We start from the raw sequence: 27,701 nt of genomic DNA, 5'->3' as shown, positions 1-27,701 counted from the left end.
TTTACCTAGAAACTCCACGAAACACATAGTGCATCATGACGACAACGCACCAAAAACAACCAAACCCCAAGAAACCAAACCCCCGTCTACTCCGGGTGGACGCAGACCGCCACGTTCTTGTGCCTCTCCCAGTAGTGCGACTCCTCGGGGAAGCTCCAGGCGGCCGTGCTCTCCTTGTGGCGGCTGACGGCGTGCACCACGAACCCGCCCAGCTGCTTCTCCAGGACCTCCACCACGGCCTGGGCGTTCCCCTTCCTGCCCGGGCCCTCCATCAGCTCCTGGATCAGGTCTCGGGGGACCTTCTGGGGAGCGGCCCCCTCTTGGTAGGAGACCACCAGGTTGACGTTGTTCACCTGGAGCACCTCGAACCAGTTCCGACCGGCCACGTGGTGGAAGTGCTCCCCGGCCCTCCACTTGCGGTAGGTGCTCCCCGCGTGGTTGATGACCCGCACGGACCAGCTCACCCAGTCGTACTTCCCCGCCAGGAACTCCCGCAGAGCCTGGGCGACGTCCGGGAGCTCCTGCCCGTCTCTCTCCTTCAGCAGCCGCTCTGCGTCCGTCTTGGCCTGCTCGGGGAAGGCCGCCACGCACGCCTCGATGACGGCCTTCATCTTGGACTCCACCTGGTCGATGCGGCCGCTCCAGTCCTGGATCTTCTCGTCCTCCTCGTCCTCCTGGGTGAGGGCGCAGTGGCCCAGCAGAGCGATCAGACCCAGGCAGAAGAGCTCCTTCAGCCTCACGCAGAAGTCCTCCAGGAGACGCCGGTTCCTCGAGACGTACCTGGGACAAGGCAGAAGAACAAGGTTATCGCTGGGTTTGTTCAGAACGAGTGAAGTGTTGAATCCTAGATTGGCGCCTTTGGGTTACATTTACACTTACATTTATGGCATTTAGCAGACGCTTTTATCCAAAGCGACTTAACAATAAGCACATTTGTCAGAAGAAGGAGAAAACAACAATATATCGTTGTCGGTACAGTAAGGATGTTCATAGAACCACGTTCCAAGCACTAACAATCTCTAGGTTAACCCATTCCCCGTATACAACAAAGACAGCTAGGATAAGACGCTACACAATGCTAAGTACTGTTTTTAGGGGCCAGGACGTTCAACATACAATAAGTGCGTACGGTTAATGGTAGGAGCCATAACCTAACCCTCATAGATCAGATAATCAGGAAATACATGAAGAGGGACCGTCACCTCTCCACCACGTCTAGGACCGACTCCCCGAAGCTGTTGAGACCCATCACCGCCTCGTACAGCACATAGAGGTTCTTCTCCCCTCCCGTCCGGGCGAAGTGCTCCCGGAACAGCCGGGTCTTCACCGCGTGGAACTCCGGCTTGGCCTCCAGGATGTCCATGTACTTCCTGAACTGGTTCCTGACGTTCTCCTCCACGCCGAAGTAGTGCGCGTCCAGCCGGCTCCTCCGCAGCTCCCCGTCGATGTCGTCCAGCTGGCCCGAGAGCACGTCCAGCCGGTTGCGCACGGTGAGGAACTGCTCCTTGACGTAGAAGACCTCCTTGCTCTGGACGTTGTGGAGCGCCAGGCGCAGCACGGGGGCGGCGGCCGTGCACAGGGGGAGGAGCTCGCCCACCGCGCTCGCCAGCACCTCGGCGCCGCGCTCAAACATCTCCATGGCCGCCTCGATGGCCTCCTTCTTCTGGGCCACGGCCCTCTCCAGGGGGGCGCTCATGGTCTGATGGGGAGGGGGGAGGGAGGGGGGGAGGGAGAGAGGGAGAGAGGGGGAGAGGGGAGGGAGAGAGGGGGAGGGAGGGAGAGAGGAGAGAGAGAGGAGATAAAGAGAGAGAGAGGGGAGGGGGAGGGAGGGAGGGAGAGAGGGGGGGGAGGGAGAGAGGGAGGGAGATAGAGGGGGAGGGAGGGAGAGAGGAGATAGAGAGGGGGGGAGGGGGAGGGAGAGAGGGAGGGAGGGAGGGACAGAGAGAGAGAGAGGTGGGGAAGGGACAGAGAGAGAGAGAGAGGGGGAGGGAGAGAGCGAGGGAGGGAGGGACAGAGAGAGAGAGAGAGGGGGAGGGAGAGAGCGAGGGAGGGAGGGACAGAGAGAGAGGGAGGTGGGGAAGGGACAGAGAGAGAGAGAGGAATAAAGAGAGAGAGAGAGGGGGGGGGGGGGGGGGGGGGTTAGTTAAACCCAAATCTCTTTTTTTCAGTTGAAAACTGTCCAGCTTGGTCTCATAGATTGTTGATGAACTTTTCTGCGTTATTATTGTCTAAAGCGTATAACGTGGTCAAAGAGGCACATTATCCGTAAAATACAAGAACTCTGCTACTTCTGCCTCAATATGCTTTTCCAGAGTAACAGTTGACTATTGAGTGTGACGTTGGTTTTGGACAGCAGTCGTTTCACTGGCTGCCATTTTACCAAATACGTCAGTTCTTTCTGAAACCTTCAGGACTGTAACGACTGCTCGGATCACATTCTTCAACTCGGAGGGGGAAGATCCTCAGATGAAACGGAGGCTTGTTTAGCCTTCAAGGAGGCAGCTAGGGTGACAGTATCTTACGCAAAGACTTAGTGAGGACATTGGGGTTCGAACCAAGAACCTTTCAGCTGGGGGACAACTAATACTTGTATTAATATTACAAATACTGGCCCTTTGGGCTGGGGGCCTCCTCTTAGTCGTGGGCCCCTGGGCAGTGTTCCCCACCGGCCCTGTGCGGATAACACACCTTCGTTCCTTCATGGAGGAAACTGAATGGGCTTTGAACAAAAGACGAGAGTGTCCTGAGAACAAAGGTGAGCACCTCAGGGGAGACGGCATAACACCCGACGTGCAGCCTCTCCGGGCGAGGTATATCTGGTCTCTCGGAGGGAGCAGATCCTGTTATTCAGGACGAGCTGGATCTCAGCAGGCTTCAAGTGAACGGTTTCCCGTCCACAACGGAGTCCTCACAAATGACGCCGTACGTATATGTTCCTGTCTTCGTAAGAAAGGGGGTCGTCGTCTTTATGAAAATCGTCTTTATGAAAATTAACGCTTGCTAGGATTGTGTATCAATAATCAAGGTTGTAAAATCGAGTCTTTCTTTGTATTGCACTGATTGGTCTGTGTATAAAATGTGTTGTAGAATGCTTCTGCTTATAATACATACTTACACATCATACATTACATTATTGTGGGAATAATTATGATAGGCCTACTTTGTTATTGTTATGATGAACAATTAACCAGAATGTGGTCTCTTTTCAAAGGGAATAGAGTAGCTTTGGTTATTCAGAGTTCTTAGATTAATGGTTTATGTTATATGTTATTAGTTGTGAAATGATTAATGATTATTATGAACTGATTATTGTCTTTGATTGATTGATTTGAGCCGAAGATCAGGCTATGGCCCCAAAGGGATGGAGGATGACGGCAGATGACGGCCTGAGCTCGACATCAGTAAATACGACACACACGCCCTTGAGTTTGTTTACTAGTCATGGTGCACAGAGGCCACACCAAGGCCGCGCGGTGTTTAGAAATCCCTCCTCATCCTCGTCTGCGACCGCGCATAAATTACCCGCTCCCATCTGATCGGACGCGCTCCGCACAGGATGCGCAGAGCAGAGATAGTGCGTCAGGGAATCAAGTTTGTTCCGCAATATTATATGGAATGGAAACGAGACCAACAACATTTGATGATAACACACAGATCGTGGTTTTTTTTTCTCAGTTTCTCGAATACACAACAGCAAAAGCACCATGGATTCAAAGAAAGATAAATAAACAAGTACAGACCATGGTGAGCTGATGTGTGTTAGAAAACAACTCATGAAAAAAGTCATGCGCACTGAGGAGGAATGCATCCTTTACGCATGGATTCCGCACGGACACACCTCATGTGTTGATGGATGTGGACTAGGGGAACCCGCTCGTCTCTGTACCTCAGGCTGACGGCTCCTGTCCTCCTGTCCACGCCCGGCCTGATCCAGCAACGGCTACGATGGAGTTTTTTTCTTCTTATCTGGTGAGTTGGTGGAGATTCCCACGGTTCTCGTTCTGTCAGTGTGGGTGGAAAAGATCAGAAAAATATCCACAGCGAGGGAGGTGCGCAATGAGGTTCTGCAATCAGTTTGGTTCTGTGCTGCGAGGAGTGGAGTGGGGGGGGGGGGGGGAGGGAGAGAGAGAGAGAGAGAGAGAGAGAGAGAGAGAGAGAGAGAGAGAGAGAGAGAGAGAGATGAGAGAGAGAGAGAGAGAGAGAGAGAGAGAGAGAGAGAGAGAGAGAGAGAGAGAGAGAGAGAGAGAGAGAGAGGGGGAGAGAGTGGGAGAGAGAGAGAGAGAGAGCTGGGGGGGGTGTTAGGAAGAAAATAGGTGTGTGAGGCAGGATTCAGGTCGGAGAGGCTGAATTCAGTTTATTCGACAGAATGTTTCTTATTTTCTGCGGTCGGCAAAGTGTGACCATTTATACTTTTATACCGACGGTGGGATGGGCTCTAAAATACACATGAGCTATGGGTAATATATTTTGTACAGTATGGGATTTGGTGAGTGACCATTTGCGCATTTGGTTTACTACGCATTATTTATTAATGTTCCCTCGGATGCCTCCTCTGAAGGTTTGGAAACGAACGCAGATGAATCTGTGAGGTAAGATGAATTCATCATGTCTGTTTTTTTGGTATTTGGGTGTATTTCTATATCAAAGCATTTCATATTCAGTCGTATTATTCTTACTCCCGGATCATTGTTGGGGGAATTACGCACACTTTAAATGGCCTATTGAATTTATATCACACATAGGCCTATGAAGACAACATTCATTTTTAAGGAAGATCTATTTAGAAATGTGGGGTTTTTTTTCAAGGTAAGAATATGGTGCAAAATACCTATCATATTGTACAATGGTACAAAGGTGAGATGTTTTTGGGGGTCTCTGATCTCTGAAATGATCGAATGAGGGTCGTAGTGTTCTTCTGAAGCGGACAAGCGCACGGAGAACGTTAGACAGACCATCTCTCCATGTAGGCGTTGTTGTTTTTATTGAATTATTATTATGTATTAATTGATCAATTTTATAATTGATTCGATGGGTAATCTGATTCCCGCGTGCTTTCTTCCAAGTGAATTCTGTTAACTGAGATCCATGACGTCACGCCTCGTCCGCGTTGGGGGAGAATGACGCACCTGGTGTAAAGCGCAGGTAAGACATATTTACCCGTTTCCTATACGGCCTGTCGTTTGGTTTTAAATGTCGCCACTGCAGAGAAGTGGTCCATCGTGCTGAAGATCTTTAGACTTTACCAGTTTTTCTGGACGTTGAATGAGGGGCACACCAGTGGCGCTGAACCTGTTTTTATTATTTTGATTCTTACCACCCAGTAGGCCCTACTACAGCTTATCTAAGAGGATTTGCACCAAGGATTCGCCGAATGTTGATCATTTACGCAAACGTAGCACAGCGTTCGGAGCACTGATTCGCACAGGGAGTTTAGGGAACAGTAGCGCTTCTGAGCGCTCAGGCGCCCCGACAGCGCTGTGGTGTTCAACCAGTTGGTCCGTGGCGCACTCTGGTGGACGGCTTCTGAACAACAGGGTCTCTGCCCCTTGTAGAAATCTCAATACGAAATTATATTTCCTACATTGATAATGGTTATATTCTGTGAATTCCTGTTAATAATTCCTACATTGACAATAGCTTTCCAGAGATACTCTGTGAATACCTAATGAATCAATAATCCTAAATTGTCAAGAGAAAATATGTTAAACCTAAAATAATATAAACTGATATTCTCGTCATAATTCGTGTAGATAACAATTTATAAGATTATATAAGCATTTAGAAAATATGTCTAGCGAATCGAAATGATAACACTACAGGCTTAGGCATACTTGTAATTCAAACTCCCAAAAAATCCCATCAGGGAAAGCAAGTTTAGCTACTATTACTAGTGATGTGAAGACAGAAAACTGAACGCAGGTGATTGATACGGCGTTTGGATTGGCTTTTTGGTTTGGTAAATATTGAATCAAAATGGGTCATAGGCCTTAAAAATAAATCCAGAAATAGATATTTATAACACTAGTAGATCGAAACGAGATATGGCGTAAGATGTAACGGTTGATCAAACTCTGTCTATAATTATAGTGGTCCCAGGGGACGTGGCCAGGCGACATTCCTAGAAGTCCTAGAACGAGACGCTTAGGTAACACATGGTGGCGCCATTTCTTCAATAATCTCAAATCTCTGAAGAAAATGGAAAACCAACTTCAAAAAGTCATCCAGTCTGTTGTGTTATACTGTTTATTCAGGGTGCTGCGTACAACAAGTGCAACAAATATCATAAAAAATATAATAATGAATATTCACCAACATGGCATTTTCAACAAAACAAAGAGGTTCGTAACTTATTCCCCCATCCTAATAGCGTTGTAACTATGTCAACAGCTAATGCACTTTATTTAACTTGTATGTGTATATAACTTTATGTATTTAAAAAAAATCGATTTGAATCCAATCATTTGGCATGTGTTGAATTGTAGCTGTCTCAAATATAAACCAGTAACAAACGTGTTCTTTATTGACCCAATCCTTTGTGTTCAACAATAAAAAAAAGACAAAAAAATAAAAGCGGTTGGAAAAAGACGAGGATATTTAAACGTTGGACCTCTGCAGTTACACGTGTATATAAAGTATCATATATCTATGGACGGAAAATTGTCGAAGTGCTGCCGTGAACTGGCTGAATAAGTTTAGGAATATATCTTTTCCTTTGCGATTTCGGGTTATGCATTGTTTGGTCAAAGCGACGTCCTACACTCAACCACCACCTGAGGGCGCTAAACCCCGCTTCGTTCAAGTCAGGGGTAAAGAAAGCCAGAGTATACATGATGCAGTTGAAGAGAAGCTACGTAGTCCACATCTCCGACCACCCCCCCCCCCCCCCCCCTCCTAGAATATAGAGAAGCAGACCAGCGGATAGAGAGAGGAGGCCCCAGCACGCCTTCACGTCTCCACGGAGACCACCTCAGCTTGACATCCTGCTCGCGCAGGAGAGGACAACCGCAGGGGACCGAGAGAAGCGCAGAGAGAGAGAGAGAGAGAGAGAGAGAGAGAGAGAGAGAGAGAGAGAGAGAGAGAGAGAGAGAGAGAGACCGGGACAGGTAGAAGCCAAGCACAGTTCCTAGCAGGGGAAAATCCCAGACGACGAGACGAGAGGACCGCCTCCTCCTCCTCCTCCTCACTTGCACTTGCCGAGCGCTTCCTGCATCTTCTGCTGCACGTGCTTCATGTTCTCGGCCCACTCCTCGCCCAGGGACTCCTCGTCGTCGCCGATGACGGCAGCGTAGCCCATGAGGGCGATGAGGCCGATGCAGAACAGGTAGGTGAGCCGCGTGCACAGCTTCTCCATGGTGGCGCGGTCGTAGTCCGAGCAGTGCAGGTACACCTCCAGCACGGGCCGGCTGAACAGCTTGGTCTGGCCCACCACGCCCTCGTACAGCGTGTGCAGGTTCTGGTCGCCCAGGTCGTTGCCGTAGCCCTCCTCGAAGTCGTCCTTGCGTCGCTGGCGAGCGCCCGCGGGCGCTTCCACGAACTTCATGTAGAGGCGGAATTGGTGGCGGAGGTTCTCCTCCACGCCGCCGTACTGGCCGTCGAGCGTCTCCTTCTTGATGCGCAGCAGCGTGTCGCGGTTCTGCTGGGTGATTGCGTCCAGGGACCGGTTGACGGTGCCGAACTCGCGCTTCAGCGTGCGGATGTCCTCGTCGTCCACCTGGTGGAGGACCACGCGGATCAGCGAGCCCGCCACGCCGAAGATGGGGTTGACCACGGCGGCGGCCGACGAGATGCACGCCACGCACTCCAGCACCTTGATCAGCCCCTGCTTCAGCTTGGCGCGGTCCTCCAGGATTTCCTCCGACATGGTGGCTGGTGGGTGGAGGGAGGGGGCGGAGTCAGGGTGGGGGCGGAGTCAGGGTGTGGTGGTTGAAAGGAGGGGCGGAGTCAGGGTGTGGCGGTTTCTCGTTGGGATGGGATGGACTGGAGCTACGGAGGGATGGGTGAGAGGGGGAGAGAGAGAGAGGAGACAAACGTTAAAACAGAGTAGTTCCCCCAATTCAAAGTAAGAAACTGATAATTATGATGAATAAAGAAACAGAATCGCTCCTTTAAACCTTTTATAAACCTCTTCCATTGTTATTGATTTAGATTGACAAAACTGGCATCAGTGTAGTTCCAGGCTAAAATACGACCCTTCTTTCAAGATTATTGGAAGATTATTGGCATGACAACTGGATAAATTAGATTTTAGTATCCGAGATCAACCCAAATTCAGATCCATGATGACATATTTCATACATGTTTTTTATATTTTGAACCCTTGAAATTGTCTTTACTATTATTTGACATTGTGTAGAAGGAAGGAATAATTCACTCAAAACATGACAGCAAAAATATTTATTAAAGATCAACCAGGAATGCTTTGAAAATATAAATTAATAAGAAAATATATAATATAATAACAAGTAAACAAGTAACAACAAGTACATGATAAGACAAGATTCTTTGTTCAAATATTCCCGCCAGAGTTAGCATCAAGGTTAGCATCGGCGTTAGCATCAGCACTAGCATCAGCGTTAGCATCGACGCTAGCACCAACGTTAGCATCAACGCCAGCATCAGCGCTAGCTACACGCGTGCAGCACGTCCTCCACCCTCGCCCGCACCTCCTCCACCCTGGGCGCCCACTTCCGCGCCACCTGCTCCAGGTCGTCCTCGGTTACGGCCGTGTACGCCGCCAGCGCCGCCAGGCCCATGCCCAGCACGCCCAGCAGGTGGGCGCACCTGGTCTCCATGGCGACCCTGCTCCCGCCGCACAGCTCCCGGTGGACCTCCAGGAGGGGCCGGCCGAACACCAGGCCCCGCCCCCCGCCGACCAAACCCCGGTACAGCACCTCCAGGCCCAGCTCGCTCTTCTCCCGCTCAAACGCCTGGCGGAACTCTCGGGCGCGGGCGTGGGCGTGGTCGGGGGCGTGGCCTCCCGCCGGCAGCAGGGCGCGGCAGGCGGCGGCGTACTGGCGCCGGATGGCCGCCTCGCGCTCGCCGTAGGTGGCGCTGAGCTCGTCCAGCCACGCCCGCTCCAGGGCCTGCCGGTCCACATGGCGGGCCCCGCCCCTTGGCTCCAGGCCCACAGCGCCCCCGGTGGGGTCAGGAGGAGGAGGAGCAGCGCGGGGGTACGAGGGCGTCATGAGGGGGAGGGCTGGAGGAGGAGGAGGAGGAGATGGGGGGAAGCAGGACGGATGTTTGGGTTGAAGCGAGGCCTTTAGTGAGGTTGTTGACGCGGTCCCCTAGGAGAGAGAGAGACAGGTTATTGATATACATGTATTGTTTTTATCGCGGGAAAATTTATTTTTTTAAGCGATATTGTTGTTCTCAAAAGCATTTTATGCCAAAAAAAACTAAAAACATTACACAAATGTAAAATACTTAATAGGGCTTTCAACTTAAAAAATATAAAAACATCCACAAACCTCAAAAAGGTATAAGCTATATATAGTATGCTTATGCTATACTCAAAAATATTCTCAATTTTCAAAAATGATAAATATATAAAATGTACATAGAACCAAAAAGGTAAAGCTAGAAGGAGTGAGTGAAGACTCTTACCGTGTGAAACAGCAGGCGACTGAGCACTTGTCCTTGTGTGACAGCTGCCTCAGCCAACAGGCTACAACACCAACACCATACATGGGCACGGTGTGGGCGTGGTGTTACAAACCCACAGTGCTGATTGGTCTATCGCCGTCCCCAAAAGTCATCTTAGTTTTCATGCATAGCAGTTGGGTTAGGACCCACAATGACCAACCGACACGACAACAAAGACTAAAATACCGACCTTTCACTGAGAGAACCAACAGCTGTGGAATGAGGATGGGGCACATGCACTACGAATCTACGATACTCATGTTTAGGTGTGGTGTATCGTGAATAATAACCCAGCTATGACAAATATGTCGCAGGTCGCAGGACAACGTGAGGAAAGCACAAATGTGTTCTGCGACACTAATCTACGACGCAGTGGGAGTGCATTACAACCAGGTCCCAGTACACCCAGTAGACTGGTGTCTGGTCATGCTCGGGCCATTATGGACAGCTGTCTACCCCAGGCAGCCGGTCCCAGCTGTGTTCTGAGTCGACCGGACACATGCCTGCATGTGTTCAGTGTCCACACACACGCTTGCTGTTTCTTTGTTGTCTAAACTAACCTAAGGGCGTGAGGATTTCATGTCTCCAAAACAAGAAAGTAACAGCTAATAACGTTCATACTTCAATTAAATGGGGCTGGCGGTAACTGTGGCAACAGGCCTACAAAGTATTTATATATTTGCTTAAGTATTGCAAAATAGTTGGTAACTACTTGGATATCATATTGTTTCAGCATTTGATACAGTTCAGTTGTTACAAATTAAACCATTGCTTATCGATAACCCACAATGGAGAAACGTCCCCGAGTAGCATTCTGAACAGCAGTAGGCCGGCCTCCCTCCCCAAACAGCCCGTTCAGCACCAGTCCGCCTCCAATGCATCTCAACGGCCAGGCCGATAGCTCCCTACAGCAGCAGAGACGCTAGTGTGCTCGTAGCACTCATTCATAGAACTGCCCCGATACATCCACCAAGACAGACACACACACACTACAGGGACAACACAGTATCTTGTTTCCTAGCAAAATAGTGGCCGATTTGAACGGCCGTGTGTACGGTCGATTTGGTTTCAAACCGATTTGGAGAAGGTATAATGATTTTAAACGCGCATTCGATGGACCATCGACGTTGTGGGTGCGCAGAAGACGCGCCATAGCCGTTAAAACAATCCCTTAAACACCGGGAAATGGCAATTTATTAATGGGAAATAAGGGATTCGTGGAAGATGGTTCCATTATTCCGGTAACACGGTTGAATCCCGCAGATCCTCGGTCGGCTGAACGTTTTAAAGAAGGCGTCATTACATTAGTGCGTAAATCTGGGCTGATGTAGAGCACCTCGTCGCTGTCGACAGTGGTCTTGCGAAAGCACTGTCTCAACAAAATTCAAAACTACACCACACGCCAGCCTGTACCACCTACCACAAAGTCGCTTCAATGCGCAAACCCCGTTGTTGCGACACGTGGAAGAACTAGCTGTGAGATGTAGCATAACAACATCTGTGATTGTTGTGACCATGTTTAAACGCTAGGGGGCAGCAGATACCCTAAATATACCAGAAGCGACTGGAGGTTTCAGCACCTTGGCTGTGGACCGACAAGGGATGCCGAAAGGGAGGCAAACGTTTGACCTATTCCTTCACATGATTACATGAAGTGAAAAGCATTTAACACAAAGTTATGGGGAGAAAAGGGTAAGCAAGAGAAATCAATTGTCCTGAAACATTTAAACTTAGAAAACTTTAATGTCCCGAGAGGCAATTTATTCTACAGTAGAGGCATATTGACATATAATCAACAACAGACATTGAACCAGACATCTGCAGCACTATTTAACACATAACATACGCACATCAGTAAATTTAGTACAGTCAAATGGAGCATATTGCACTTCCCTAAAAGGCCTAATGTATAAAATAAATTTGACCAACTGTGTGATGTTGACAGAAATAGTTGAAGGGAGACACAAAATGTTCTTGTTTCCAGTGGCAATGTTTTAACCTAACAATTGTTAGTGCTTGGCACTAGTTTCTATGAACATTCTTACAGTACCTTCAGCGATATACTGTTGTTTCTCTTTCTTCTGACAAATGGACTTCTTGTAAGTTGCTTTGGATAAAAGCGTCAGCTAAACACCGTCAACCGTAAATGCACTTGTTTCTATGTGAAACTTAATTTGGCTTAACCACCATGATGTTTGTGTTTTCTGCTTCTACAGATTGTGATCGTCATCGTCACGACGACAGCGGACTCCTCTCCACACAAAAACTAAAAGCCAGGTAATGATCGGGTAAAATGGATGAATGTACATGTTGTGACATTTACATTTTCTATGAAATGGCACAAAATATACAGAAGTCCAGTTACGGCCCTTGTTACACAACCAGTACATAGGTTTCGGTTTGTCAGTCTGAGATGTGCCAAGTTTCCATTTAATCGTAACCGACATGTCTGATTTATCAGAATCGCAAACCACAGCAAAACCAGGCCTTCCTGTTTTACTAGTCTTCTCATGTCCATCTCATCGACCTCTGCAACATCAGAGTAGAAACATAAAATTGTATAATTCAAGGTCTGTGACCAATGTGTTTTGCCATCTCTCATTATTGCTATTCAATATTATTTAAAAGTAATACAATTAAGTGCCAAACAATTCAAGACAGTTACTCAATCAGTGTCCCCAATCTGCGGCCCTTAAAGAGATCAGACCCTCATTTTAACCAGTGAGGGTGAACCTTAGTCCAAACTCCCTTAAGGTCAGAGGTTGTTTTATGGTAAACAGAAGGCAGTCACAGGATGGGTCATAGTGAGAGGAGGACTGTATGCGAAGCAGCTTTGGTATATACCCAGGAAGTGGCTCCCGGCTCAGCCACACTGGAGCAGCCATCTTGGATGTTATGGCTCTATGATCATAGTAGTGATAAGACAAACACATTCTACCTATGATCTGACACTAAACCTTTTTAAAACCACTTTAAATGTGCATATGCATCACAAATTCAGAGGATGTTCAAGTGTCTATCCCTGTCACACCCGTCTTATGTTATTTCCACAGAGACTGACATGTTAGCTTCCTTTGTAGCGCAGCCCAGATTCTAATCACATCTCAACAATAACTGACTCACAGTATCAACACACAAGACAGTCCCCCTTGAAGGTGGGCTGACGTTCATTACCCCGCACACACCTTCGGTAATGAACGTGAGCCCACCGCCCGCTCTCCCCCATGGCGGCCCGAGGCTGCAGGCCTACCGCGCCGCTCTGGCTCCCCCTAGCCGCGCCACTGCGCTCCCTCCGAGGCAACCTCTGCTGAGCTGGCCCACCCTCCCCTGGCTCACTACACTGACTGTTCACCTGAAAACCTCCTTATTCCTCACGAAATATAGAGGATAACGGCCGTTTATTACCCCCATTCCGATCTTTGGTAACTTGTGAGCACTTTAGGAAGAGGATTGCTTACCTTTCGGGAGTTTCTTTCCTGATGTCTGCCTCTCCAAAGTCCTATTTTCGAATTCCTCCTTCTTCTTCCCAGCAATCCCTGCAATGAAGGACACTTCCATGTATGTTGAATGTGTAGGGGTGTCCATATTGGATTAAACCACTTCTACAGGGCTGTTAGGCCCCCAGATGCCCAAATATATCCATTTTGGTTCCAAAATTGACCCCAAATTTTAGATGTCAGTTTTAAATGAAATATTAATTATTTTAATTATTTTATCCCCTTCATCAAATAGACAATCCCCCCGTCTAACAGCTCAACATATTCTGACCCATCCACCAGCCATACAGTTGAAACACAAGAGCGATTGTCAGTTAGCGCGTAACCAAACTTCCAGAGAATTTCTGGTGCGTATTGAGAGGTTGCCATGCCCTGCAGCTTCTATATATGACAAACAAAATAAAGTATTCATTTGAAAAATGCATCTTTATACCCCTTCAGTAAAAACTGGGCGGAAATAACCGCAAAAAAAACAGTAAAAAATAATGATTCCAAACTAGCAGGGACCGAGTTAGGGTTTTATTCGGGACCTCTCCAAAAGTGCACAGGTATTCCCAAAAGAGACAGGACGATCTCCAGAAGGCTTTATAAACCAATTATTCTGCTTAAGAAGGTAATTATGCTAATAATTATCTTGAAATTCAACTAATAGTGTAAGTTTAGAGACATAGTTGAGAAATAGAATATTTAAGAACAGCCAATAGAAAACTTGCACCAAAGGCCACTGGTAGGCTATTAAACGGAAGAACCTGCAGCTTGTATAGGTTCAATATAAACGGTCTATTATACAACAACAACAATAATTGGTCTCTATATTATACTTGTTGGAAGTACTAATAAGGGTAGTCTACGGCAAACAAATATTATTAAATTATAAATGCCTATTTCGTACCTCACATGAGACACATTGAATAAGCTTTACCCATGCGCAAAACAAGTTCCTTAAAAAAGCTTGTATTGTTCCTCTTCCTCCTATATAAAATTATACTTCGAAAAGATCGCTATACACGAGATTGAAGTTTAGGAAGCCTGTAAAAACGGATAGCGACAAAAAACCGGTTGGTCGCAGTCAGTGTTTGCCCATAATAACATCAGCAGGATATGCAAACGTTTCCTCAACTGTAGGATGGACAGAATCCTGGTCCTCAGATCCTGGTACGAGGACGGTGATGACGCTCACATTCCGGGGGGGGAGACGGTGTTTAGGAAAACACAGGCTATAGATAGGCGTCTATCCTGGCGCATGTCCAGACCTGAACCTCGGGTAAGACCCCCTACCCGCATTCCACCTGAGGGCAACACGCTGAGGGGGAGCTAGACGACACACACACACACCCCAATGCGCACGACGCTTTCCTGCGAATAAAGCCCAGAGTTGGAGAATGATTGGTCCAATATCAGTGAACCGGTGGAGTTATACCTTTTGCTTTATGATAATCCACCGGAACGCGTGTCGTCTCGCGTCTCGCTGCGTAGGTTCTGCGCGCTCCGTTCAGAGGGTCATCCCTCCGTGAGGGGGGGGCGGGGGCGCGCAATGTTGTGTCAGCTGGTGCGTGTGCATGTGTGGGTCTATTGTGCACTAGCTGCGCAGCTGTCAAGACCCAGCGTCCCACGTTTCAGAATCAACCCCACGAGGCGTGCACAAGACGAGCAGATTCGCCCCCCACGTCGGTGGGTGCACGACCAGGCGATGTTTTCCCATAAGAAACGCAGGTGGATTCTCGTCATCATGGACCCGTGTAACGTGTTTTTGTTGCAGATCCACAGCGCGACGTCTAGACGGGATGCGAACCACGCCCTGCGGGTCTTCTGTCAGCCTGGATTATTTACCATACATAGCAAAACAACTGAACAAATACATCACCATTTAATTAGAATAATACGGCATCAGTGTATAAAGCACCGTAAAAGAGTTAATATTAGATTAATACCATAACCATTGCATGGCCATGTTTAGCGTTTTTCCTTCTTAGCATTTATTCCACCACTTGTTTCATATTTGCTGACGACATGACTTCTGGTGAGTTTGGAAACATACATTTTTGTAATAAATTATGTGTAAACTGAACTAGTTGATGCGTCTTCTTTGTATCATTGGTTGAATTCAAATATGCATGCGTCATCATACCACCTGGACACTAGAGCAGCAGCGACACCAAACAAATAAAAACATGTCACTATTTTCAAATTGGGGTCTGGGGAGGGGGGAATGGAGGATTATGATGATCTTTAGTTTTCAAGCAACTTGATGAAACAAGACAAAAAGCAATTAGGTTCAGGCTCAGACAGAGAGGGACTGTGGTCCTAAAGGTTTACTAGCGTTTGATGTTGTTTGGGAACGCATTTTCTCCTCCTCCTCTTCCTCATCATCTTCCTCCTCCTCCTCTTCCTCATCAACTTCCTCTTCCTCTTCTTCCTCCGGCTGGCGTCTGTATAAGTGTTTCAACAGGGACGCTTACTGACTACTCAGCTCACAGGAAGTCAGAGATGGGAAATAAGTTTCGGTAATAGTAGGGACCAATTCTGACCGAGCGCTACCCCATCGTACTCAGCCTCCGGCCCTAGTCGAGCTGCGATGTCAACAGCAAGTCAAGGGCAAGAACAGACCCAGGACAGAGTAAAATAACATAATGACAATCTCAATTGACATCCATTCTATTCCGAATGAGAGTTTAGAAGCTCTCATTGTCGTGTCTTTGATTCGTCCATCACATGTCGCTGTGTATGAACCGCCCAGGCTAGAGAGGTATCTCCGTTAGTGCCCACAGACACATAATCACACGTTTAGGTCCTGTGTTCACGCTCCACTGTGCCAGCTTGCCGGTCTGAGGAGATGGAGGTGATCGGTTAAAATCTGGGTGAAGATGTTGGCTGCGTTTTAGGTAGTGGGACTATTGTCAATTCTGTGTTGGAGTTTGTGTGTTTTAACAGATTAGAACACACTCACTTCTGAATCAAAATGAATTTCTGGGTTCCTGGTTGTATAAATGTAATAACGAGGTTGACTGAACACTAACTTCCCTCTTTTCCCTCTGAGCCATGAGTCTATTTCGTAACTACAGCTGTAGCATTACATATTAACAGTTAGATGCAAAGTTCACCAACATGCTCCTGACATTCAACATTCAAGACTTTGACCTGCTTGCCGCTCAGTCTCAGCGTCTGTTCCTGCCCAGGGGCATTTACACACAGAATGTTAACTTGTGAATAGGTTTGTCTGTGGGCACTCTTGGAGCTAGACGCCAGGGCAGTTCAGGAGCTTATGTATGTTGAACGAAACCAGAGTACAGCTGGGAGAACTGTTAAACCCACATTTAGAATAGAATGGGTGTCAATGGATCACCATCTGCCCAATGTTTGGATACACCTACAAGAGGAGACGGGGATTAACCAAAACCATGGATGTTTTACTTCTGGACAAGGACCATATCACGAATTAACCTTAATATCTAACTGTTTGATCTAACAACGGTCCAATAAACGTAACAATAATAACCACATAACCATAACCTTATCTGATCTATTGACAACAATTCAAGCTCATTCTGGGATGAACTCCAGAGGGGTCAACCCCATTCTGTTTGAATGGGCACTGGGACCAGTTCACCAAACCAGTTTGAATGGGCACTGGGACCAGTTCACTGAACCAGTTGGAACACAAATCATCATCAGAAGGGTGTAAGAGATACAGACACAGAACACTCCTTTAACACAAAGTTAGTTTTTATGGTCAATAATAGTTAGTCTTATTTGTCTTATTTTATTAATATTATTACTTTTTCATGTATTTCTCTCAACAATATTACATGTGTGAACTGTGCTATTTAAACAACGCTACATTATATTGTGTTATGAATACTTCTTTTCTGACCAGCCTCCTGTATGCTCGGCTTGTTCCCTGCTGGAGTTTGTATTTATAAGATAAGATTACCGTTATTATTCCCCATGAGAAGACATTACAGAGATAGTGGTTCTGTGTGGTGCCTGCCTGTTACCCCCCATGTTTTATTCGATACATTTTGGCAGTGTTACCCCTTATGGGTTTTTCATGACGACAGATAAAAAACGACATTTACCCTTTACGTTTCATTTGATAAAAAGGACAGTGTTACCCATTATGTTTTTTATCCATGATGACAGTTGAAAAACAATAGTGTTACCCCTTATATTTTATTTGACAAGGACAATTTTTTTTTTTTTCAAATATGGTTTTTTTCATGACGACCAATAAAATACGACAGTGTTCCCCCTTATATTTTATTTGACAAAGACAACAGTGTTACCCCTTATGTTTTTTTTCATGACGACCAATAAAAAACAACAGTGTTACCCCTTATGTTTTTATTCATGACGACCAATAAAAAAACAACAGTGTTACCCCTTATGGTTTTTTTCATGACGACCAAAGAAAAACGACAGTGTCACCCCTCATGTTTCATTTGATAAAAACGACAGTGTTACCCCCTATGTTTTAATGGATAAATATCGACAGTGTTACCCCTTATATTTATTTCATGACGGTCGATAAAAAACAACAGAATTACCCCTCATGTTTTTTCCATGTTGACCAATATATAACAACAGTGTCACCCCTGTTCACGTTTTTCCGGAGATGCGAACATGAGCTGTTTAGAGTGTTAACCTCCGAACTTAACAATGCACCACCAAGACACCGGATAAAGTCATCAAAAAGGTTATACTTGACTTTATTATTCGCTTGAAATAGATATAAGAGTCTTCCAACCGACGACATCAACCGGACTTGAACCCCGGTCTCCTGGGGGATAGCTCACAGGTCTCTCCACTTCCAACTGAGATTTCTATTTTAACTATGTCTGAGGTTATGACAATAGACATGATAGCATTACGTTTAAAATTAAAGATATTGTGTTTTCCACAGAAATTGAGCCGTGGTCTCCAGTGGGTTATGCAGAGTGCACTCCACTGCACCGCTGAGGCGATGAAAATACACAATGATCAATCATTAATAAAGAGGATATAAATGGCATTAAAATGTATGTGTGTATTTCTATTATTTCCTCCTCTGTGGTTTTAAGCATATAATAAGCACTGTTTCAGTAACATCTGGTGACCTTAATCTTTAGAGATGATGTGCTTTACAATGTGGATGCATGCAGACCTCCTCTATTAGATATAATGGTGCGGCCACACCAACCGCGTTACTCGCGTTGGACAACGCGAGTACCGCGCCTAAAGGCGGCTGCATGCTTCAGCGTTGGTGTTACGTTGTTGCGCAAAATTTACTCAAAGCAATTCATGCTCCCTTTTAGGTTGCGCGTGTTGCGCGTGTTGCCAAGCAATTTACCGCCAGAACAGTAGGTGGAGTAATATGTGGAGGAAAGTTTTTCGTTGAAGACGACCTCGAGAATGACGTCTTTGTCTGTGGGAGTCGTTGGTTTGTTTATGTGCCAGATCGTGTTCTCCCCATACACAGTGAATGATGGCAACAGACAGAGGAACAGGGGTGATGAAGTTGTTGATCATTGGGGTTGTATAAATGTGCATATCTCTCTACATTTTAAAACGACATAATGTGTTGGCAGCAAAGTTAACTTCACTTCAGGTTAATGCTTTTGTATATGAGCCTGCCGGGTGATACTCCAGACAGGAAGTAGTAACCAGACCAGCAAACCAATCACAGCCTTGCAGGCTGGGCGGCTCGCGTAAAAGCTTACGTAAAAAATGACGCAAGTCTAGAAAAATCGCCCGACGCACGCAAGACGTGAGAAGTCGCGCAAGGGGGGCGCAAGGGCGCGCAAGGGCCTCTTGCGCTTGCGCTTACGCTTACGTAACCGAGCATAAACCAGCCTTAACCTGACGCTTGACCAGTGTGTGGTGGTTCAACGCTCCAACGCGTCAACGTGCCAACGCAGCTAGATGAGTCCATTGTCCATGCAAGTGAACGGAGCGTTCCCTCTTCGTCATAACTATCAAACCAAACATCCTTCACATTCACTGAGCGAACATTATGAAAGTAAAATGCACATTTCTCGCTAGAAATGTTTCCATAAACGCATTTAATGGCGTAACTATGTTACTATTTCCACCCAGAAGAAAAAAGAAAGATGTCGGCCGTATGCTTCTGTGCAAGCTCACTACTCTCTGCCAGTGACGTCGGGTCAAGCTCCACGCTGATTGGCTACCGCGGCTAAAGGCGGCTGCATGCTTCAGCGTTGGTGTTACGTTGTTGCGCAAAATTTACTCAAAGCAATTCATGCTCCCTTTTAGGTTGCGCGTGTTGCCAAGCAATTTACCGCCAGAACAGTAGGTGGAGTAATATGTGGAGGAAAGTTTTTCGTTGAAGACGACCTCGAGAATGACGTCTTTGTCTGTGGGAGTCGTTGGTTTGTTTATGTGCCAGATCGTGTTCTCCCCATACACAGTGAATGATGGCAACAGACAGAGGAACAGGGGTGATGAAGTTGTTGATCATTGGGGTTGTATAAATGTGCATATCTCTCTACATTTTAAAACGACATAATGTGTTGGCAGCAAAGTTAACTTCACTTCAGGTTAATGCTTTTGTATATGAGCCTGCCGGGTGATACTCCAGACAGGAAGTAGTAACCAGACCAGCAAACCAATCACAGCCTTGCAGGCTGGGCGGCTCGCGTAAAAGCTTACGTAAAAAATGACGCAAGTCTAGAAAAATCGCCCGACGCACGCAAGACGTGAGAAGTCGCGCAAGGGGGGCGCAAGGGCGCGCAAGGGCCTCTTGCGCTTGCGCTTACGCTTACGTAACCGAGCATAAACCAGCCTTAAGCGTCACGCGTTGGAGCGTTGAAAGTTCAATTTTCTGAACTCCGGGCGTTGGTGCGTTGGGCGCGTTACTGCGTTTACGTGCGTAATTACGTGCAACTGCCGCGCCTACGCCCCCAACGCAACGCTTCAACGCGTGTACCGCGCCTAGACCAATGGTTCCCTATGCAAAAATGCCGATTTTCAACGCCCCTAACGCGAGCAACGCGGTTGGTGTGGCCGTACCTTAAGGCAGTCGTCTGGAAAGGATAAAGCTATAGCTGTAACAACAACTTCCGCCACTAGAGGCAGCTAATGGGAAAACGTGCGTCCAAAACGACACGACGCGGTTTCCAATTAACTCATTTAACTCTCGCTGTGCTTCGATGATTTGACGACATAATTAGTAATTAGTATTGAGTTCACAGCAAAGCTAATCACATCGGGCTGCTTCCAGACTAATATCCAGAGTAAAAACTGAAGCAAGGTTGCGGGATTTATGTTGGCTTGGCAAGGATCTACTACTGCCGCTTGCAGCGTTGTTCCTCCTATGCTGCTTAGTGTTTTTTAAACTTTCCTATTTGAACAGAATACACGATTTATTAACAATCAAGACAACAAGGAGTCTATAATATTGACACGAGTCACGAGTCACGACACACGAAACAAAAGCCATTATTAAAGGTTGCATAGGTGATTTGCTTTTTTGGCCATTTTTGCAAAATTACTTGAAATCCTTATCATAACCCGCTTACAGCCACTGAGTTAGAAGTACTGACATGAAAATTAAACTTGTCAATCATCTGTGGAACGTGCAGGGCTCGAAAAACTCCAGCCAATCATATCCATTGCCACCGAGTTTCATTGGACAGTAAGTACGTCAATCAAACGGTCGTACTGCACTCCCCCTCCCCCCCTCCCCCGCGCCCCGCGCGCGACCCCTTCGTGCAGTACTCGTGACCCAGAGCTCGTGACCCAGAGCAAGCTCCTGTTTGTTGTTATCCTGCGGTATCTACTGGAACTAGTTAATCCACATTTGGACCTAGCAGTAGAAGACAATTTCCATGGCAGACAAGACGCCACAATCCCCACCACCACCACCACCACCAGCAAAGAGAAGGAAAACTCTTTTTCAGAGAGTAATTGATAATAAAAACGCTGAAAGAGAAAAACTGAAATCAAGAATAATCCTAGGCGCTGCTTTTGAACGTTGGCGGCAACTGAAGGACGAGAAGGGTCTAAACCGATGCTTGTGTGGCGGTTGACCTAGTTTCAAAGTTTATACCGTTTATACTCGGTAATACCGGTGTTGAGACGAGTGTAGGCTATTACTCGGTGTGAAAATGTCCACACCGCGGCAACCCTAGTGAAAACCAGGACTTCCAATACAATTATATGAAACAAACATACATTTTCTAAAAATAGTATTGATTTATGTGACCGTTTAATGTTTATAACATCTGGTGCAACCATAGCCGCGAGAACGTATTCTCAGCAGGGGGTGCTGGAAAAAAAAAACCCGGCCTGCACTAGACTCGCAACTCGTCACATTGATAAAAAAGATATATAGCAGCGCAGCTCAATTACACCAGTGCATGCGCGCACAGTTGAAAATCGATCGTTGCGTTCACTTCCTTCACACCATGGTTCACATCCAGCTGCTCACAGAACAAGTTTAGCGCACCACCGCTACCCTCACACTTTTTCACATAACCTTTTTTCAGCACTAGGACATATGAGCATTAAATAAATGCTGCGTCTCAACATGCCTTGGACAGCAGCGAGGATGACTCGCTTTGCCACGGGCCGAAACAGTTCGGAGCGACCACAGCCAGAGCGAACACAGCGGGGCAGAGGAGTGTCAGGAAGTCTTTGGTGTACACATCAGTACGGCCTATTTGCACTACTGTTTAGTGGCAATGCAGTGTTTTATTCTATGCCTTTTTATTTTCGTATATTATTTCAATTAATACAATTTATTTATTCATGAAATCAAGATCTGGGCTTCAAATATTTTTTCCAAATATAGGTCGTATTACAATGGGGTTTGTGTTTATATTCGGACCAATACGGTACAGCGGATGCTCACATGACGTTAAGCATTTCCTGGTGCATAATGTGACGCTTCAGAACCTAAAATCCCGTTTCTCCCCGTTGATACGACAACACATAACCGGCGTTTTCAGAAATCTCCACTTTGGTTTTTAGAAATGATCGTTTTCTGTGATAAGACAGGGCCTCGGACAGGGGGTGTTGCAGCACCCCCAAAACCCCTACTTCCCGCGGTACTGGGTGCAATTTACAGCTGAATGTAGTGCCATGTTGTTAAACGAAAACCTACGCTAGCCTGGCTCGCTCTCGCGCATCTCTGTTCGCGCTCGTGCATGATTGCGCGTCCAGGTACTTGGAATGGGTGGAGTCAGAGTCAGCGTTGAAGGGGAGGGGGTAGGACCATTTGAGTTGTGTATTTTCAAAATCTGCTGGCGTTTCGCAAATCGCGTACCCAACCTTTAACATTATTCTATGAATATTGATGGTTGAATATGTGAACAGCTTTGAGACAGGGGCCATCAAGTCTGATCTAAAGCTCAGTCTCTCAACATTCATCGATCTTGGCTGAAAGTTACACACACACACATTGTACACATATCACAACAGTTAAAGGGAAAAATATGAACTATGATGATGCCAAACCACTTTATTGTTACCAAATGAGACCATTAAACATGTCCAGCATTTTACGAATGTATTAATGACAATTAAGAATATATCTTAAAACACTGTTTCTGTTGACTCCATAGACGAACGTTCATCTGTCTTCTAGCATGACATGCTGACCACTACTAACCAACAGTTCTATACAACAGATAAATTCACGTGTTTGTGAATTTATGACAACTTATTTATGACAGCCAGCAGGAGAGACAGGTTTGCTTTTGGCAAGATTGTGATCTTGTAAATAACAGTAAGAAGAAAATGATTGAAAAACGAAATGTTCTGAATTTTGTTCCATGATGAAAAGTACGCAGAAACTATTACTAAAGATGTAAAATTATGGACAGAAAAGTATGTAAGAAAATGACCATTTTGAATATATTACCTCCCTTCATAGATATTTACAGTTATTATTAAAAATAATAATAATAAACATATTTACATTTATTTACAGTTTTCAAGTGTTTGCGAGCAGTGGCGGACTTGGGGGGAGGGGGTCTATGGTTGAAAAAGTGCCCTAAAGAGTTGCGAATACGAGAGACAGTGCCTTATTGGCTGCCCTTAACATGTGAAAAAAATTATTGGGTGCCCTCTGGTGCCCCTTCATACAATAAATTATGATGATGAGCCCTCTAGATAAGAAAGTTCGATAACGCCGTGTTAATGTCCTTACAGCACCGCACTCCAAGGTTGAAAAAGTGCCCTCTAGAGTGGTGACTACGAGAGAAAGTACCTTATTGGCTGCCCTTAACATGTGAGAAATATGAATGGGTGCCCTCTAGTGCCCCTTCATGCAATAAATTATGACGATGCGTCCTCTAGAGCAAGAATGTGCCCTTTTTATTTTTTCGCCCCTGCCCTTCAAACAGTCTGAGTCCGCCACTGTGTGCGAGTGTGTGCGTGTGCGTCCTCTCAGCCTCCACAGATTCACCTCTTCAACTTCTTGTCCATCCTGGAGGAAAAATAAAGACATTTGCACAAAGTTACAATGATAACCAGCAGTACATCAATATGTGAATATTAACATGGCTTCTAAAGGAAAAATAAGCGGTTGAGGCGTCACGCTTAAATGATAATTTTGCGTAAAGAAATGCTAAGATCCCTATCGCTACACTGAAGCATGAACACGCCAACCTCGTACCGTGCCTGTCGCTCCGTAGCTGTTTATGTACACTTTATTTTATTTGACAGTGCTATACTGCCCCCTTGTGGCCACATTGACTTGACACGCCCGTATAAATACAGGCATCCCCTCCCATTCATTTCCAATGACGTGCGTGCGTGCGTGCGTGCGTGCGTGCGTGCGTGCGTGCGTGCGTGCGCTCTCTTACTCCCTGATGTGTGTGGGTATCAGCAGGCTCTCGGTGGGGATGTACTCGGCCAGCTCCTCCAGAGTGCGGATGAAGCAGATCTTCCTGCTGAACTTCTCACTGCAGAGAGAACAGGGCACGCCAAAACACGACACAACCAGTCAGGCCCAGTCTGTTGTATTCTCGAAGCCCTTCAGCCCAGAGTCAGCCACAAAGGACTCAATAGTCCCACAGTATACCCTCAAACCCCCTGAAGGTCGATTTCAGGGTCCCCCGCGACCCCAGAAGGAGAGACCGAGAGATGAACCCAGAAAGAGGCCGAACCCTCAGCCTCGTAGAGGGAATGGTCAGAGGAGCATCAGCTGCCATTAGACGTGCTACGGGAGGTATCTCAGACTCGAGCATGAGAAGATGAGAGGGTGAGGAGATGAGATGAGAGGAAGAGAAGATGGAAAGGTAAGAGGATGAGAAGATGATTGGATGAGGAGATGTAAAGAGATGAGGATGAGAAGATGATTGGACGAGGAGATGTAAAGAGATGAGGATGTGTTTTTAGGCCCTTTGGATAAGAGTGTTGGCACCCATTGACAGATATGTGGATGAAATGTAGAGAGGAGGAGGAGGAGGAGGAGGCGGCGGTGGGATGGAGGAGACCTGATGAAGGGCTTGACCAGGGTGAGCATGGCCTTGATGTACCAGGCCGGGTGCACCACCAGAAGACCCTTCAGGTCCTTCTTCAGCCTGGAGGAACACGAGGGGCCAGGGTTAAGCATTGTTACTCCGTCATCCACCGAACAGCCTGACATCTGCTGTACGTGGACCTCTCCACACCGTGGGTCTACAGGTTGGACATTCATCCGTCTCTTCTCTTGCTGCGTTCCACTGTTAAGTTCGAAGTCATTCCTAGATGCATCTTTGTTCAGCTGCACTGCTTTCACGTAAGCTGCGTCTTAACCAAGCTCAACGTGAATAATATACTGTATTTGTGTCTTTTAGGGAAGTTTTCCTGAGTCAGGCTGATGAGTCAGATCATATACAAACCGCTATACGAAGAAAGAGAACATTCAGTGATCTTAACCAGTACGAGCAGACGGAGGGGAGATGCAACAAATAAAGATTGTCAGATTGCCATATACCATAAGAAATTAAACAGGATTGGTTCGATAGCTAATTGGTTCCATATTCTAGGGGTGAAAGCAGGGTAGGTTTCATCCTTATTTACAGAGATAACGCATCACAACACCAACCGCTAACGAAAGCAGCGGCTTAATATTTACCACTTTATTCAACACTTTGTCTTCCATTTTTCTCCCTTCTCCCACCTTACTCTCCTAAAAACACCCCTCACCCCCTCCTTATTGTAAGTCACTTTGGACAAAAGCATCTTTTAAATGCCCTAAATGTACATTTTAATGTAAATGTGTGCGCCATGGCAACCGTCGGTAAGTAAGTAATCTTACACCTGACCTGGAAGAGATGTAAACTCTATTTGGCTTCGCCTAACCACGTAAGGTTAGGGTTAAGGTAAGGGCCAGGATTAGGGTTAGTTTAGGGCCAGGGTTAGGGGAAAGTTAGGGCCAGGGTTACGGCAAGGGTTAGGGCCAGGATTAAGGTTAGGTTAGGGCCAAGGTTAGGATTAGGGTTAAGGTTAGGACCAGAGTTAGCCTACCTTCTGTCGATGGAGGTGTAGCACTGGTGTAGGGTAGGGTTAAGGTGAGGGTTAGAGGAGGTACCTTCTGTCGATAAGGGTGTAGGGTTAGTGTTAGAGTTAGGGTTAGGTCCTAGGTTAGCCTACATTCTGTCGATGGAGGTGTAGGGTGAGGGTTAGAGTTAGGGTTAGGTCCTAGGCTATCCTACCTCCTGTCGATGGAGGTGTAGGGTGAGGGTTAGAGTTAGGGTTAGGTCCAAGGTTAGCCTACCTCCTGTCGATGGATGTTTAGGGTTAGGGTTAGAGTTAGGGTTAGGGTTCGGTCCTAGGTTAGCCTACCTCCTGTCGATGGAGGTGTGGGGTGAGGGTTAGAGTTAGGTCCTAGGTTAGCCTACCTCCTGTCGATGAAGGTGTAGGGTTAGGGTTAGGGTTAGGGTTAGGTCCTAGGCTAGCCTACCTCCTGTCGATGGAGGTGTAGGGTTAGGGTTAGGTCCTAGGCTAGCCTACCTCCTGTCGATGGAGGTGTAGGGTTAGGGTTAGGGTTAGGGTTAGGTCCTAGGTTAGCCTCCTGTTGATGGAGGTGTAGGGTTAGGGTTAGAGTTAGGGTTAGGTCCTAGGTTAGCCTACCTCCTGTCGATGGTGGTGTAGGGTTAGGGTTAGGTCCTAGGCTAGCCTACCTTCTGTCGATGGAGGTGTAGGGTTAGGGATAGGGTTAGGGTTAGGTCCTAGGTTAGCCTACCTTCTGTCGATGGAGGTGTAGGGTTAGGGTTAGAGTTAGGGTTAGGTCCTAGGTTAGCCTACCTCCTGTCGATGGAGGTGTAGGGTTAGGGTTAGGGTTAGGTCCTAGGCTAGCCTACCTCCTGTCGATGGAGGTGTAGGGTTAGGGTTAGGTCCTAGGCTAGCCTACCTCCTGTCGATGGAGGTGTAGCACTGGTGCAGCCAGCGGATGGTGGGTAGCTTGTTCCGTGGGGCCATGCTACAGAGGTACACCAGGATGTAGTTCTCTGACACCATCAGGTCAAGGGTCCCCACGATGTACCTGGACACACACACACACACACACACACACACACACACACACACAGACACAGACACAGACACAGACACAGACACAGACACAGACACAGACACACGCACACGCACACGCACACGCACACGCACACACACACACACACACACACACACATAGACACAGAGACACACACACACACACACACACACAGAGACACAGAGACACACACACACACACACACACGCGCACACACGCACACACACACACACACACACATACTCATACTCATACACACACACACACACACACACACACACACACACACACACAGACACACACACACACACACACACACACACACACACACACACACAGACACACACACACACACACACACACACACACAGGATCAGGGTTTCATGTTTGGACCAGAAACACATCACGCAGCAGGGATGTACGGATCACAGTGCAGTGAACAGTGTGTGTGTTCTGTGTGTTCTGTGTGTGTTCTGTGCGTGTTCTGTGTGTTCTGTGTGTGTTCTGTGTGTTCTGTGTGTTCTGTGTGTGTTCTGTGTGTTCTGTGCGTGTTCTGTGTGCTCACCTGAACAGGTTCTCCATGACGTAGTCGTAGTTCGCCACCGTGTTCTCCGGCAGGTAGCACGCGGAGACGAGGATGATGGCGTTCATGCCGTCGCCGTAGTAACCTAAGGGACAAACAGGACGAGTCACGTGACGATCAACGAGACGACGCCGCAGTCAGTGAAGCTCCCCGCGGGCCGCGGTGATACTCCTTCAGGGGGCGGGGCATGCCAGGAACACGCAGATGGACGAGACGACGAGACAGCCTCCGAGACATTCAGCACCTTCTCAACGAAAGGTGCTACTACAACCTCGGTCAGCGTGTGGAGCCTTAGCTCAATGTAGACCCTTTTGACGAGATACTATTGGAGAGGACGCCCAGCATCGCCTCTGGAGGGTGACTAGTGAGCGAGAAGAGGACACAGGGAGGCGAGAGAGAGAGAGAGAGGTGGGGGCGGGGAGAGAGAGGGAGAGAGAGCGGAGAGAGAGAGAGAGAGAGAGAGAGCCACGGGAGGAGAGAGAGAGAGAGAGAGGGGGGC

At 47.1% G+C, this 27,701-nt stretch overlaps 3 protein-coding genes across 5 annotated transcripts; all 3 read right to left on the bottom strand.

Annotated features, from left to right (window-relative positions):
* Nucleotides 1–3,957, bottom strand: LOC130384923 (protein rapunzel-like). The gene is made up of 3 exons (XM_056593324.1): nt 3,887–3,957; nt 1,203–1,699; nt 1–780 (listed from the first exon to the last, which is right to left on the bottom strand). The coding sequence occupies exons 2-3, from the start codon at nt 1,694–1,696 to the stop codon at nt 87–89; spliced, it is 1,188 nt and encodes a 395-aa protein (XP_056449299.1). The 5' UTR covers nt 1,697–1,699; nt 3,887–3,957; the 3' UTR covers nt 1–86.
* A 1,859-nt stretch (nt 3,958–5,816) lies between these two features.
* Nucleotides 5,817–14,649, bottom strand: LOC130384666 (protein rapunzel-like). 3 transcript variants are annotated; one of them, XM_056592969.1, is made up of 3 exons: nt 14,560–14,649; nt 13,101–13,178; nt 5,817–7,983 (listed from the first exon to the last, which is right to left on the bottom strand). In XM_056592969.1, exon 3 carries the CDS (start codon nt 7,859–7,861, stop codon nt 7,181–7,183), a length of 681 nt encoding a protein of 226 aa, XP_056448944.1. In that variant the 5' UTR covers nt 7,862–7,983; nt 13,101–13,178; nt 14,560–14,649; the 3' UTR covers nt 5,817–7,180. The 3 variants fall into 3 exon arrangements, with proteins under 3 accessions (XP_056448944.1, XP_056448946.1, XP_056448945.1); XM_056592971.1 differs by having other exon boundaries at nt 14,032–14,625; XM_056592970.1 differs by having other exon boundaries at nt 13,101–14,625.
* A 6,960-nt stretch (nt 14,650–21,609) lies between these two features.
* bnipl (BCL2 interacting protein like) lies at nt 21,610–27,432 on the bottom strand. Its single transcript, XM_056593344.1, has 5 exons — nt 27,185–27,432; nt 26,479–26,610; nt 24,578–24,664; nt 23,945–24,043; nt 21,610–23,565 (listed from the first exon to the last, which is right to left on the bottom strand). The coding sequence occupies exons 1-5, from the start codon at nt 27,268–27,270 to the stop codon at nt 23,541–23,543; spliced, it is 429 nt and encodes a 142-aa protein (XP_056449319.1). The 5' UTR covers nt 27,271–27,432; the 3' UTR covers nt 21,610–23,540.
* Between the last annotated feature and the right edge of the window lie 269 nt (nt 27,433–27,701).

The sequence above is a fragment of the Gadus chalcogrammus genome, chromosome 6 (assembly GCF_026213295.1).
Source record: "Gadus chalcogrammus isolate NIFS_2021 chromosome 6, NIFS_Gcha_1.0, whole genome shotgun sequence".
Classification (NCBI taxonomy): Eukaryota; Metazoa; Chordata; class Actinopteri; order Gadiformes; family Gadidae; genus Gadus; species Gadus chalcogrammus.
Note: the sequence above shows the minus strand (reverse complement) of the source record. Positions and strands in the feature narration are given on the sequence as shown.